Source organism: Serinus canaria, chromosome 7 (assembly GCF_022539315.1).
Source record: "Serinus canaria isolate serCan28SL12 chromosome 7, serCan2020, whole genome shotgun sequence".
Taxonomy (NCBI): Eukaryota; Metazoa; Chordata; class Aves; order Passeriformes; family Fringillidae; genus Serinus; species Serinus canaria.
In genome coordinates, this window is record NC_066321.1 from 27,860,986 (window position 1) to 27,875,097 (window position 14,112).

General features: G+C 42.4%; 2 protein-coding genes across 3 annotated transcripts in view; one reads left to right on the forward strand and one right to left on the reverse strand.

The window, feature by feature from the left end:
• Positions 1-8,658, forward strand: part of HECW2 (HECT, C2 and WW domain containing E3 ubiquitin protein ligase 2) — a 102,692-nt gene extending 94,034 nt beyond the window's left edge. For both annotated transcript variants that reach the window (XM_030241912.2, XM_018911682.3), the window contains exon 28: positions 1,937-8,658. In XM_030241912.2, the coding sequence (XP_030097772.1) occupies positions 1,937-2,048 (112 nt within the window). In that variant the 3' untranslated portion in view covers positions 2,049-8,658. The remainder of the gene's footprint in view (positions 1-1,936) is intronic.
• The window catches only part of SLC39A10 (solute carrier family 39 member 10), a 336,276-nt gene that overhangs the window by 169,625 nt on the left and 152,539 nt on the right, over positions 1-14,112 (reverse strand). The gene's annotated exons all lie outside the window — the stretch shown is intronic.

Consider the following 14,112-nt stretch of genomic DNA (forward strand, 5'->3'; position numbering starts at 1 on the left):
TTCTAATGAGTGGCTGTCAGCCCCATGGAGCAGAAGCATATGGTTAGGCTCTTAATTGCCTAAGACTCTTCAGCACTCTACATTGAATTCAAGGGATCACTGAGTTCCAGTTGCTCCTGGTCTTAAAAAAGTTCTCTTTCTTCATAAGAGACTATTTTCATTTTTTTTTTAAAGTACTCTGCAGGACATGGAACAATATAATCTGTAGCACAGATATTATTTTATAAGATTTTTGGAAAGGCAAAGGAGGAGTAAAAAGAAAGTTTTCCTCCAGGAGCCTTAGAGAGATGCCTGGGTAGAAAAATTTTACCAGAGCCCCGAAATGTGGAGTGGAGAAATGCCATTTCTGCTACCCAGCATGTACCAGCAGTGTTCTTCTAAGAGTACTGGATTTGGGGAGGGTGCTAAAGGCAATGTTTTTGTAAGTGATTGCATATTTGGTGTTTGGACTCTGTTTATAATAATGGTGTGACCTTGTGTGCTGTGTGTACATATCTTCAGCCTGATATTTTTATGACACTACAAGGCTGTAACTGAGTGGGTGTTTCTGCTTCAATGAGTTCCAGTTTGTAATGGACTCTGAGGTTTTTTAACAAGTGAGATTAACCCACTTCACTCCATGTTCCATTCCTATGGAGCTGATAGGCACTTAAAGTGGCAATGAATGGATTTGCTCTCATGCAAGGCAGTACTTTCTGGCTCAGAGGAAGTCTGTACAGGTCTGTGGTAGACAGCTGGGTTTCTGGGACTGGGTAGGTTAAATGAGGAGTTCCATTTGCTGTGAGGAGGGAGCTTGTTTAGTCTAAAACATGTTACATATTTATGTATAATAGAGATCATACTGATGAAGGCACTGCAGGAGGAGTTTGGTTTTCAGCTGGATTGAATTTAAATAAATAACTCTATGATGTATTTTATTGCAAAAGATTGAAGTATTTGTAAATGGAGACCTGCCAAAATTTGAAAATCAGTCTAAAGTGAGGCTTTGTTGCAAAGCTTTAGAGCAGAAGAGATGCCTCTTCCAGTTTCTCTTTGCGTAATTTCAATTTCATCCTCAAGATCCCATCACATTAATGGTTACATTGTCTATTTCATTAGAGCAGGCTCATCCACCTCAGTGTTTTAGGAAGTACCATCCTTAGCATGCCCTGAGGTCAGGCAATGATATCCATGGTCCCACCTTTGTTATCTCCCTTTTCATTCCCTGGAAGAGGATTTGAGAGACAGTTCCAAGTATGCCAACAAACTTGAGGTAGATGGACTTCAAAAACTGAGAAATAAATTGCATGGTCACAGGCTTCAGAAAGCAGGGCAGCCTCTAGCAACCAGGTTTGTGCATGGCTTTTTGTAATTCCAAAAGCTGCTGGCCTCTAGGGCAGATATGTCCCTTGGGAATATCAGCACAAGCAGTGTGCCTCAACAACACCATCCATATGCCAAGAACTGTAGAAGGAGGAGCATCTAATTTATCTGTCTTTTACCACTGTAGGATTGTTTCCTGTAGATCTGGAGATGTGTGGAAATATCATTACAAATACAGTATTCAAGTATCATCTATACAGAAAAGAAAGGCTGCATCTCAGAAGACACATTTAAAACCAAGATTTCAGACCAGACTGTTTGACTTGTACCATGCCAAATAATTTTTTTTTTTTTTCTCATGCACATTTGATGGATAAAATTTATCCCATGCCTTTTGGACTGTCAGTATGTTTCTAAAGAGCTTCATAAATGCTTTTTACTGGCTTATTTTAATGAGAAGAAAGTAGATTAAACCTTACTACCTGTTCAATTGGAAAACATCATTTGACAGAACAAAGTCTTCCAAAAGAATACTATCTGCCCATCTCTATTCAAGCACATACCAATCTGTGTGTTCTCTTTTGAACTTTTCAAATAATGCACTTCTTCACCTCCTCTCTCTTTTTCCCCTCAGGGCTCACACTTGTTTCAATCGTCTGGACCTTCCCCCTTACCCATCATTCTCTATGTTATATGAAAAACTGTTGACAGCAGTAGAAGAGACAAGTACTTTTGGACTTGAGTGATACACAAACCACAGTGCCCAGCTCATTGGACTTTTGTGGATCTGTCTTCTCAAGGAATGAATGAACTTTTGTATTGGATTTCCTAGAGGAAAATTGTTTCATGGTGCAATTCAAATAATGAGGTTCCACGAAGGAGCTTGTGAAGCAATTAAAAAGCATTGTGGTAGTGGCAGAATTATCAACAGTGAAACTAGAGTGTGCCTGGTGTGCAGGGAAAGCCAAGTCTTGCAATCCATGGGTTTTTGGGATGGCTACACTTCTTAAGTTTATGTTCTGAGCAAACCAGAAACGTGATGCCATGTTGTGATCCATCTGGCTACTGCAAAACTCACATGTACCCGAGGACTGGATTTCATCAAAGTTGTTGAATAGAATATTCAAGTCAAAATGTGAAATCATTCAGTCCCTTACCTACCCAGTAAATTATAAAAAAAGCATACAGCTGAACTTTTATAAATTCCTTTTTTTTTTTTTTAATTCATGAAGGTACATTACTTTATGCCATATGTTATAACAGCATATCCAACACTTGCTTTACCTAAGACTACGAGTGCCTGCATGGGGAACACCATAGAGCTCAAGTTCCTGAGGCAGAAGTGGGTTGGAAGGAAAATCACCAACAAAGGATGTAACAACGGCTTGTGCATTGAGGAGGTTTGTGGAAATGGGTTTGCCAGTGGTGTGTATGACAAAATATGAGCTGTTACAATGAACTTAATAACTTAATAAGACTGATTTTGTGCTTTATACTGCATGGAAACTATTTTAAGAAGAAACTAGCAATTTATCACAGCATATCAGGAAAAAAACCCTAACACAGTGACTTCTGTTTATTTTTATAGGTTCGTTATATTATGTTTCTTAGAGTGTAAACAGGAAACAAGCAAACAAAAGTGTTATTTCTGTTTTGTCACTTTCCATGCTTGAACAGACATTCTGCTAGTGTTTATTCTTTAAGCACTCTCCAGGGAAAAAAATGCCTTTTATTTTTATAAGAGTAAAAAAACTCCCGAAAATATTTTGCACTGAATGTACCAAAGTTGAAGGGACATTATGATCTGACTGATAGCAAATTGTATCACTATCAAATATCTATAAAAATGCTTAGGAACCAGGCTTTCTTCACAGTGCCATGTCTATAGATATCAGGACTGTGCACATAAGTAATAATTTTATAATACTACATGTGATATTGTAATATGCATTTATTTTAAATGCATCTGGGTCATTTTTCATGCATTGGATAACTTAATGCAGTGGAATTTAATACAGATATTTCATATGCTCCCCACAACTTTTTATTTGTACAGCACTGTAAAACACTAGCTCATTTGGAAAACCACGAATAACTTCTTTAAGGTGAGCCACTGGTCATAATGCCACTGTCCTGTATCAGTGAACACCTACAAGATGTAACCTGTTCGTAGTATCCAAGCTTGCATTTTCACTGGTAAATAGTTTTCTTATCCAATGTTATTTGAAGCAGTTTCTATGGCATATCAAACACTGCATGGACATCGATTTCTTTATGCTTAGTTTTGCTGAAATACACGAGGCTTGCTGGCTTCTATTTTTGGTACTTTTCCTCCAGATGGTCTTGTGGAACACTTGTGCAGCTGTGCCCCATTGCTCGCGCAGCTGCCGTCACGCGCCGCGTCCACCGCATTTTGGAATGGCAGGAGTTGTGCTCTGTTACTGGATGGCAAGAACGCAAATCCAGCTCTGTGCTAGCCCTTTTGGTAGTGCTGCAGCACAGCAAGCCCTGTTCTGTGGGAAAAGTAGCTTTTGGAGTAACCTTCTGGCTTTGGAGGCTCTTGAAGGGGCATCTGAGGGAGGTGTCCTGCTTGTTCTGGTGGGAGGTTTGTTCCAGCAGAGATGGAAGATGTCGTCAGCAGAGACTGCCAGTCCCCCTCCGAGGCAGAAGGCAGCTGCAGCTGTGGTGGTGACTGAGAAAACCCTCCAGACTCACTGAGGAAATGCCACATGTGCAAAGGAAAAGCAAAATCAGGGCGAGAGCATTCTTTTCTTTCAAGAATAATTGAGCTTCTGCATGACATCTGGGACTCTCTTAAGTAACTTAGGTTTTCTTAGGCTACTTCTGGCTGGTATGAAGTAGCAAAGAAAAATCCAAACACATCGCCCTCTTTCTACGTGTATGTTTATCAGTCTGCTAAGATTGCATGTCACGGGTCCTAATGCACATCTCTCTTCAGAACATGAATGAGCAGTAGGCAAACTGACTTTTCAGCAGGTCACTCCAGCATGGCTCATGTTTCATGGGATCCAGTCACTGAGTAGCTAAAATTCTGGCACTCGGAGCAGAATGCAACTTCTGATTGGTTGAAGGACTACAGAATTTTCATTTTACAATACTGTGTTATCTGTGGTCTTTAAAAAAGAGATTTCCCAGGTGGAAACTGTATCTACAAGTTTTGAACCAGATACTCTTTGGAATGAAAAGTTTAAATATTTGGCACAAAGTAAGTTTATACTAGTTTGCCTTTTAAGTTATGCTTTTGTACAAAACTAAAACAATAAATGCATCTTGTCAATTTTTATTTAAATATATCTACTGCACCCATTTGTTCTGTATTTATGCATGTAAAAATAATTGAAATCAGCCATGATAATCCAGTATTCTGTGAAGATGTGACAGGGTCATGAGTGTGGGGCAGCTGTCAGTTAGAAAATAGATAAATATTAAAAAAAATCCAGAATTTTTGTAGCACTAAAGCCAAGAGAGACTAAGGAGAAGTTGCTGCTTCCTCCTGTGCTGCCAACATCCCCTGGGGGACTCCAGAAAAGTGCTGTGGGAAGGCTGAGGTGTCAGCTGGGTATAGCTCCCCGTGCTGCCTGGAGCACTTGGCTTTTTGTGACCTGTAAGGGATGCTGCTGCTCTAAGGGATTAGCAAGGAGGGAGCAGAGGAGAGGAAGCCTGAGCTTAGTCAGATACCCACATCTCCTGGCAACTGCTTGGAATGTTCTCCCTTTGGAGAAGCCATTCCCATTAAATGTGTCCCAAGGGAAAGCCAGCTTTCATGTCCTGCAGCTTGGCTGCAGCAGGCAACCACAGTGCCATTGCTTGTGACACCGTGTAGCAGGGATGAGGGTCCACACAGAGCAAGGCTGGGGAGCCTTTCCACAGCTCTGTATCTCCTCAGAGCTTTTCCAGATGGTGCTAAGGAGCTTTGCATTTAGGAAGGAAAAAAGTTGACAGAAGAATCCCTTCAGCCAGTGACAACTCATATTAACTTAACCTGCAGCATCTTCATCACAGAGGCTGGCAGGGGACATCCCTGCAGGAATGAGTCAGGTGCCCATGTTTCCTGCCCTGCTGGGAAGTGGAGCCACACATCAGCAGTCAGAAAGCAGCTCCCAGGTCACTCAGCCTGGGCAGGCTGGCAGCAGAGTGGCCTCTGTGCCCCACATGCCAGGGCAGGACCCCTCTGCCCAGGTCCCAGCATCCCAGCCCAGCAGTGGTGTGCTTTGCTCACCTGGCACTGCTGGCAGTGAGGTTACAGCCAGAACACTCCTCAATACACCCCAACAACTTGGAATCAATGAAGTTGTGCAGTGTGGCACCTGCTGTAGCAGTCACCATTGAGAGGCTGTGAGCCAGCAGCAGTGAGGGGAGTGGTGCCTTTGCCCACAGCAGCAGGGCACAGCCATCTGCCACCTCTGTCTAACTGCCAGCAGTGCCTGGCAAGGTGGGACAGGAAAGCCTTTCAATCCAGACCTTCTTTCCCACCCACTCCCTGCCTGCTGTTTTTCCTTGGTATTCATCAAATATTTGCCTCCTTTTTCTTTTAAACATCATTTTCATTCTCCCGTACTGACCTTACCATAAAAAATGCTACCATGGCTTAGAGTGTAGTGGTGCCCGTGAGCCAGGCAAGGCTGCTCACAGGCACCACATGAGCTCCACATGGCAGCAGCCAGCCCCGGGGCACGGCGGGCGGGGAGGAGCTCTAATCTTCGGGGAATCGAAAATCTAGGCAGCAGTGCCCTGGCAGGACATCACACAGAGCTTCTGCTAGGAGCTGGACTGGCACAGCACCGGACTGGGAGTTTGCTCAGTTTAAAATTATAGGAAAGAGAAGAGGTTTGTGGTTTCTTATGTATTTTTAATCCTTAAAGAAAAAGTTAAAAAAAAAAATTCCTTCTGAAGCATTTGCAATGGTATCATCTGGTTGTTAAATGTAATCTCAGCAGTATTAATTGCAGATGTTTACTGAGTTTCTGCAGTGGTAGCTGCAGAGTTTTATGGAGCTGCTTGAAGCAGGCTGTCTCTGGACTGAGGGAATCCCTGTTCACATCAGGGAAAATTCAGCAGCTGTGTTTGAATGGCCAGTGCAAGTTCACTTCCCATAGCATAAAGCAAGTTACTTCTTTTCAGTGAATGAAACTACCTGCATTAAATTATACTAATAGTATTGTTTTCCTGCCACTTTTTTTATGTGGAGGGTTAATATATTCCTCTTAGCACTAATGGGAATTGAGCAGAAGGTTGATCTCCAGTCATAAGACTGCAGATGTAGATTTCATCTGCTGTTGCTTCCCCTTCTCATCCTTTTCTCTCTGGGCAAGCAATTGAACTCCAAGCAAAATTTCAGAAGAATTGCTCAAAGCTGGCTTCTTAAACTGTTTGTGTTTTGGCTCAATTATGTGCTATAAAACAGAACTGCAGAAATGCTATGGGTTGACTGGTTCATCAGTTTAAGTAAAAAATTCTCTACGACTTTATTAGTGCAATGACAGTGGCTGCTGTTGGACTAGTTTAACCTTTTGCTAAATGTTTTACAGCAAAAAATTGTTGGAGGTTGAATTTGAAATTACTTATTTGCTGGAAAACTAAATATATGTTAGGTAAATAGCAGAGGAAAAGAATAATTTTACTGTAAAGGCAGCATAACCCACTGCAGTTAGCAATATGCAGAATTGCAATGCTAACCCTCCAAACAGAATTTTCACAATGAAAGATGGTTTATATTTTGCATGTCTTCCAAATAGACCATGAACTTCATAGTGCTTCTATTCAGATTTAGACTGACTAATTTTGGCATTAGGCTACTACTATTTGGGATGTTTATTGCTATGAAATGTTTTTTACTTAAACATTTGTAGTATTTTTACTAAGTATTTTCCTTTAGGACTTTACTTCATAGGTTTTGCTCAGAGCCATATTATGCTGTAGGTATTTTAAGGTAAAATCATGATTATTTGATAATTCTGTTTTGTATGACTGACCTTCTGGCCACTGTTTAGAAAGGTTCCTCCTGATTTTTGGTAAAAGGATGACAGTCAAGGACTCCTGGAATGGTTACAATCCATTGAAGTGTCTGTATGTATTCTAAATGCATTTAAAAATACCTCCTGAGGACTGTGTGAAATAGTTGCCACACTCATGGATTAGCCCCTTTCTAAGTCAGTATTTCAAAATTTGAACTTGATTTCTTTCAGATTACATTGCAGATTAATGATACTAAAATTTTAACTAGAGATGTATTCTGACAAATTTCTCCAAGCTCTGATGGGTGTGAAAGGGAGCCGAGCTCTGCTGCTCTCAATCCTTTCACCCCTTTAAAAACTTCTGAATAATGAAACTTTTACTTTTGGGTTTCAGTTGTTTCTTGTTTTCAGAACTTTGAGAAGCTTCTCATTCAGCCTGTGTTAGAAAAAGCCTTGCCTACTTTGAGGCTTTTGTTAAGCACTCAGGAGGTATGTTGTTCAACTAATTTAACATCCTTTTGTGCTGACATCAATTAGCTTTTAAATGTACAGACCTACAGAACTCCACAGGACTCTGGTCTCCCTTATTTTGGGCTGCCTTCCAAAGCCATCCATCCTGTCCCTTTTGATTGCACATAATCCTACAATCACCCAGAGACAATTGCTGACCACCTACACTGACTGGAGCTGTAGTATCACAGTAAGACTCTGGGTTTGGGTTTGCTTTCAAAAGCAGCTCCCTCAGTCCAGAGTCGACAGGATGACTGTTACTCTGACATCAAGACTGAGCTGTTCAATAAAAATAGTCATAAAAGTGCTTTTGAAAATAGTTGATTAGATATCCAAGGGTAAAATGTCTTTCGGTTTTGGTTTTGCAAAATTAATGAGGCAGGGGATTTTGCTTGCAATGTTTTATATTGCCAGAATTTGTGGGTCCCATGGGCTGCCCCAGGCTGTTGGCCAGGTGGGTGCAGAGCCTTTGCAGTGAGGCAGGTGATGCTGATCCAGAAATCACAGCAGCAGGAGATCTGTTCCTGTAGTGAGGTCTGTGCCTTCCACAGCTGGAGGCTTCCTCATGCAGCCCTTGAGCTGGATTTGTCCCAAAAGCTGGTTGGATCTGTGATGCCTGCTACTTGCAATACAAGCAGCTCGTGACACACTCCACTGACTATCCAACATCTTTCATTTTAAACGAGGATTGCATTTCTCATAGTTAGAAATGCCCATCCAGCAGGATAAGGTCAATAAAAGAGGATTTTGCTGAGACATCATATTTGGTTGCCATGCTGACTGCAGTCAGTCGTTGGAGCTCACTAATTTTAAAGTAGATTACTGTATGAATAAGAAAATAAATCCCAGAAGCCTCATAAATAATTCTAAGCAGGAATGGAATTGTAGGTGCTGTAATGATAAGACAGGGCTGTTCCATGCAGCACACAAAATACAGCCATGGAGGAGGGCTGGAGTGAGCACAAGGCACAGAAAAAGGACTGCACTTGGAGGGTAGGGAGCAGGGCAGTGAGCTGGGATGAGCCCTGGGATATAAAACAGGACACTTCCTGCTTGAAAATTAGGCTGTGATAATGCACCTAGGGAAAAAATGACTGTCCATCCTGAAATACCTGGTGTTAGTGCAACTGCAGGACATGCTTTAACTGATTATTAGCTTTTGAAAATCTAAGTACACAAACAGAAAATTTACTTCTACGTGGTTTGGCTTTTTTGGTTTTTTATTTGGGCTATTTTCAGGAAAATGAAGGCTTCTAAACAAAATAAGGGTGGTGTCTGGAAGTGGTCTTTTGTTTGTAAGAGTAATGACTGTTTATTATTACCTGCATTTGGCAAGGGATACCATTTCTGATAAAAGGTTAAATCATCACAAGCAATAGTGACTTTCCTTTTCAATGGGATGGGACAAATCCCTAATGTTTAGATGTGTCAAAATGCTGATTTTGGGTTTTTTTAAAGATACTTGATATTTGCATTATAGTTGTGCAAGAACCATGCATTTCCACAAAGACAAGGATTGATGTGGCATTTCCAAAGCTTACTTAGGGTAATTAGAATTTTCTCAGTGACCTAGGTCGTGTTACCCAAGCAGCTGCAAGTCTCAATTCCATTCACACTCTAATGCCATTATCAAAAAATTACTGTGGAAGAGGGTGGGAGGGTTTCACGATGGGTTTCTGTACCTAAAAGTTGACCTGGTTTTTTTTACCTGAAAGACAAGACTATTGAATGATTCAATATGAGAGTCAAAAGAAGAATTGCTTGTGAGTTTTCTTCTGCAACATGGTTACTGAGACAGTAGGAGTTTTATATAAACTTGAAGTCCTAAATGAGAAGACAACTCCCATGTTGAACCATACTGGTTCAATAGTTCCATTCAGCAGGACATTTTTCTGCAATGAGTCTGCCACACTCAGGAGACTGCTGTTTATTATCAGCATTGCAGGGAGGAGGAGAATTATGATAATATTAACTACATAAATCACATGTGGAGGATGCTTTTTCTCCTGGGAATGACGTAGCCTCGAGGGCATCCATGAATCCTGATCAGCAAGGCTGCTTTTTGAATAATTGACTGAACATTTCTACTTGTAAGGGTTGGTACAGTATGGAAAGGGAGATCTTTAGAGGAGAGGAAGGTAATGAGGGATGTGGTGTGGAATACTGCTACCCCCAAGTCAGTTGATGTTCCTGCCCTTGCTAGGTTACAGTTTGGGTTATTCAGCATGTTTGAAAGTGTGTAGAGTTTTACAAGTTTTTGTAGTGGGGATGCAGGCATCCAGAATCTAACAGGATTATAGGTGCATCTTCCTCATTTTTGACAATTACTTGATATAATTTTATACCAAGTTCTTTGTTTTTAAAGAATTTCAGGCACTGAGAATCTGGAGTGCATATTTATTTCTAAGCTTTAAGTAGAACACGGTGTATTTTTTAATCCTTTCCATACTTTTCAGTTAAGTGTTCACAAGACTGTAAATCAAATACAATTCCAAGTTTTTCTATCTTTCTACAAGCCAGTATAAGTTTCATCTGAATTTGGTACATGACTTTCACAAAACACTAAATGGGGAATACCTGCTTCAAGCATTAGGATGGTTTCCCTCCTTTTCCCTATTTACATTGCATTACATTTCAGGATTTTTTTTCTTCGAGGCAGAGAGAAGTGAAAGAAAATGTGTTGGGTGTGTTACAGGGGCACACAATGTGTGTCATTGTGCCTGGCTTCAAGGAATGTACTGTAATGTTTGACTGCTCACAGATTTACATAATTTGAATACAGGACTGTTGTGTTGTATTCCCTGTTACTCAAAAACATTTGGGGAAAAGAATTTTCTGTGTATAATTTTATTTTCATACTGATCTCTATTTTGTTGAAGACCATGTTTCATCATGAAATCACTTAATTAAAATAAATCTTCTTAAAAAATCTGCTTTGTAAAACATCTCTTTTATTGTGCCTCTGAATATACTGTAACATCCTTTTTTCAAGTGAGTACCTTTAGATAATTCTGGTTTTTGCAGCTTTTAAAAGCCTTTAGAGAAACCACAAGATACTCTTTCTGACATCTCCTTTGCTAAGTGGTTTCTGGTGGCCTGTGGAGTTTGGCATATTATAAATCATGATTTTGGAAGTGGGGAAATTAAGAATTCTACAGCCATATGCAACATAATTTGAATAGAGCTGCATATGAAAAAAAAAAAACAAAAAACCTTATGACAAGCAAAGCACCAGATATCACAGCAAACACATTGGAGAGGCCCAGGCTTTGTGGAAGAGCCTCTGCTTTGGAATGGAGCATCAGAGCTGGCAGCAAAATATTTCTCAGCAGTGGCTATAACACAGGAAAGCTCTCTTTTTCACAGGGAAATATCTTCGGGGGAAAATGCATTCTGTTGTCTTTTATTAAAGTCACTGGCCCCCACCAAACATTTCCTTCTACTTTTCTAAGAGATGGTAGTGGTCAGAGTGAGAGAAACTGGTCTTTAATCAGCTCTTAGGCAAGGGTTCTCCCCATCAGGACACAGCCCGAGGAGAATGGTTAAATGGCAGCTTGTCACTTCTCCTGCCTGTTACACAAACTGTTTGAAGAATCTGATCGTGAAATGACATTTCCATTTTTAAAGTAACTTTTTCTATAAGGTGATTTTGCATTCTCTTGCTGCTACTCGAGATGTGGTACAAGCTAACCCAAGTCATTGAAGGAGAGCTGCTGCTTTGGGACTGGAGTCCTTTCAGAATCTGTTCTCTGTTGTCATTCTTGATGTCAGACTCATGAGATATTTCCAGCCGGGTCACTGATAACTGGTGCCACGAAGTGCATGCACAGTCACTCACTTTCCCTCGGTGTAAACACTGCAGTTGGCCTGGAGCTGGTGCTGGGTGACACTGAGGCAGCTGTGGAAGCAGTGCCTGGGGGGAATCCAGGATTTCCCACTGCACTGAGGATTACCTTCTGTGAGAATGTGGTGCAGAGATTTTAGCACGGGGGGAATCAGATTTTTTTTTTTTAATTACCTATTTTAAATAAAAACAAGCTGGAGAAGGCTCAGACACTCTGAGCTTCCAGCTGTGCAGGTCCTAATGTCGTGTGCTTGTCCCCACTCAGTGACATATTTCCCTGCTGAGAAGGGTAGGTGCCATCTCTTCAAACACCATCAGCCCGTGGTGAAACAGACAGACCTGTGCTGAAACCAGCATTCCTTGAGGGAGCAGAGCTTTTTCCACAAGGCTGGCTGCCCGGGACACCAGTGCCTCTGATCACCAGGGGCTGTGCATCGCAGCTGTGCTAAGTGGCTGCTGATCAAGTGGAAATCGTTCTTTGGGTGAAAGCCTCTACAGGCTGAAGAGAGCCGGCTTTGTAATGGATCCATAATCAGGGTAAGCCAGAGAAGAAGTAACTAAGAATGGAGTTATGAAGCTAACACCTTCAATTGCTATTTTTTAATTATCCCACAGACCAGGTTGTATGCATTAGGAATAATAATAGTTCGTGATCCTGTACTGTTGTGACCTTCAGCCTACCCATTCCCCCTCCTCCACCTTTGTCCTTCTCAGTTGTGATGTCTCTAAGTAAAATTCCAAAGTCCTCAGGGTGGAGTCCTGTCAATTATACCCTTCTCTAAGTGCCATTCATGTTTCCATGGCATTATAGAAACAGATAACCAAGAGTACAACAACATGCATGTCATGAAGCATTTTTGGTATTTACTTGGTTTTCAAAACTTAAAGGGAGAGTAGAGCAAATCCTGAAGAGCATCAGTAAAGACAAAAAGGCAGCTAAGGAGACAAACATAAACATTGTCATTTACTTCTTGGCACCACGTGCTATAATAACCTAAAACATCTTAATTGTGGGCATCATTTAAATTTACTCTGTGGCTCATTTGGTATGTTTGGAATGCTGCCTGCTTTTCATACTGCACGAAGAGCACTTCTCAACAAAACCAACCCTGTCCACATGTTGTATTTTCATTTGACAGATGTATTTGAAATTGTGTTATAATCAAGAAAGGGTATGATGATCTGGAACCCTGCAGAGATGGTGGAACTCTGTGGGAGTCAGTAAAGATTTTGGACTGCTTTTGTCAAAAATATCCACTGCTCAAAGTCCTAAAAAGCCAGATGGAGGTTGGAGCAAGCAGGAGTTACATATTTTCAGTAGGTACCTCAGCGTGCCAGCTACATGGTGTGACATATTCTAGACTCTTCAAGAATACTTTCTGCTTTCTTATCTTCATTTATGTTACTTTCATCTTAATGCAAGCTTTGCTGTGACTGCAAGACTTAGGCACTGTAATAAACACAGCAATTACCCATTTCACTGGCAGTGCCATGGCACAAACAGAATTAACCCAGTAACTCTAATGGTGCACTGCTGAAATTAAATACACAACCCTTAAACTCTTATGCTACATTACTATTACTGCCTTCATGACAAATGTATTATAAAACGGATGTTTGCAAATTTCTTGCTCGTTGGATTGCTTCAGAGGAAATCAATTTGACAAACAAATTGCAACTATTTTAGAACTCTTTTTGATTTCAGCTTGTTTCTGAACCATGCTTTAGGCAATTTTGAGTCTTTGAAACCACAGGTTGGAGTCGTTTAACTTTTTTTTTTTTCCTGTGAGCTTCTCACGAGGCTCTGAAGACCCTGTTTCCACTTGCGTGCATGAGTAAGAGATTGTCAGACGTGCTCCGTGCGAGCCGTGTACTTATAGAGGACTGAAAGCGCTCTGTTCCCGGCAGCTCTCGCTGAGAACTGGTTTAGGGCTCTGTTTCTAACTGGACTGGGCCGGTGCTGCGGTCTCGGAGCCTTCGCGGCTGCGTCACTGCACAGCGGCGGCGGGGCCCGCACTGCGCCTCTGTCCCCGCGGCCCCGGCTCTGTCCCCGCGGCCCCGGCTCTGTCCCCGCCACGTCCCGCACCCGGACGGAGCGGAAGCGCTGAGGGAGGGGCTCACGTCCCCGGCTCCCCACCGCGGGGGATGAACGGGACGCCGTCCTGCACCGGGACCTGCCCGCGCACCTGCCCCGCCGCCTCGGCCGTGCCCCCGCTGCTCCAGCGCTCGGGGATGCAGCGGACACACCGAGGAACTTTCGCTGCGGGGTTTCGCTGCCACAGCAGCAGGACCGGGACGCGCCATCGGTGCCTTGTGGCCCAAAGCTGCGGCTCCGCGCACCCCGCGAGGTGCGGACACGAGCGGCCGCCCCGAGCCCCGGCATCCCCCGGCTCCCTCACGGCCGGGCCGGACCCGCCGTGCGGCGGCACCTGCTGCTGGGGGCCGGGCTGCCGGCAGGCGGCGCTGCCCGCCAATCGCCGG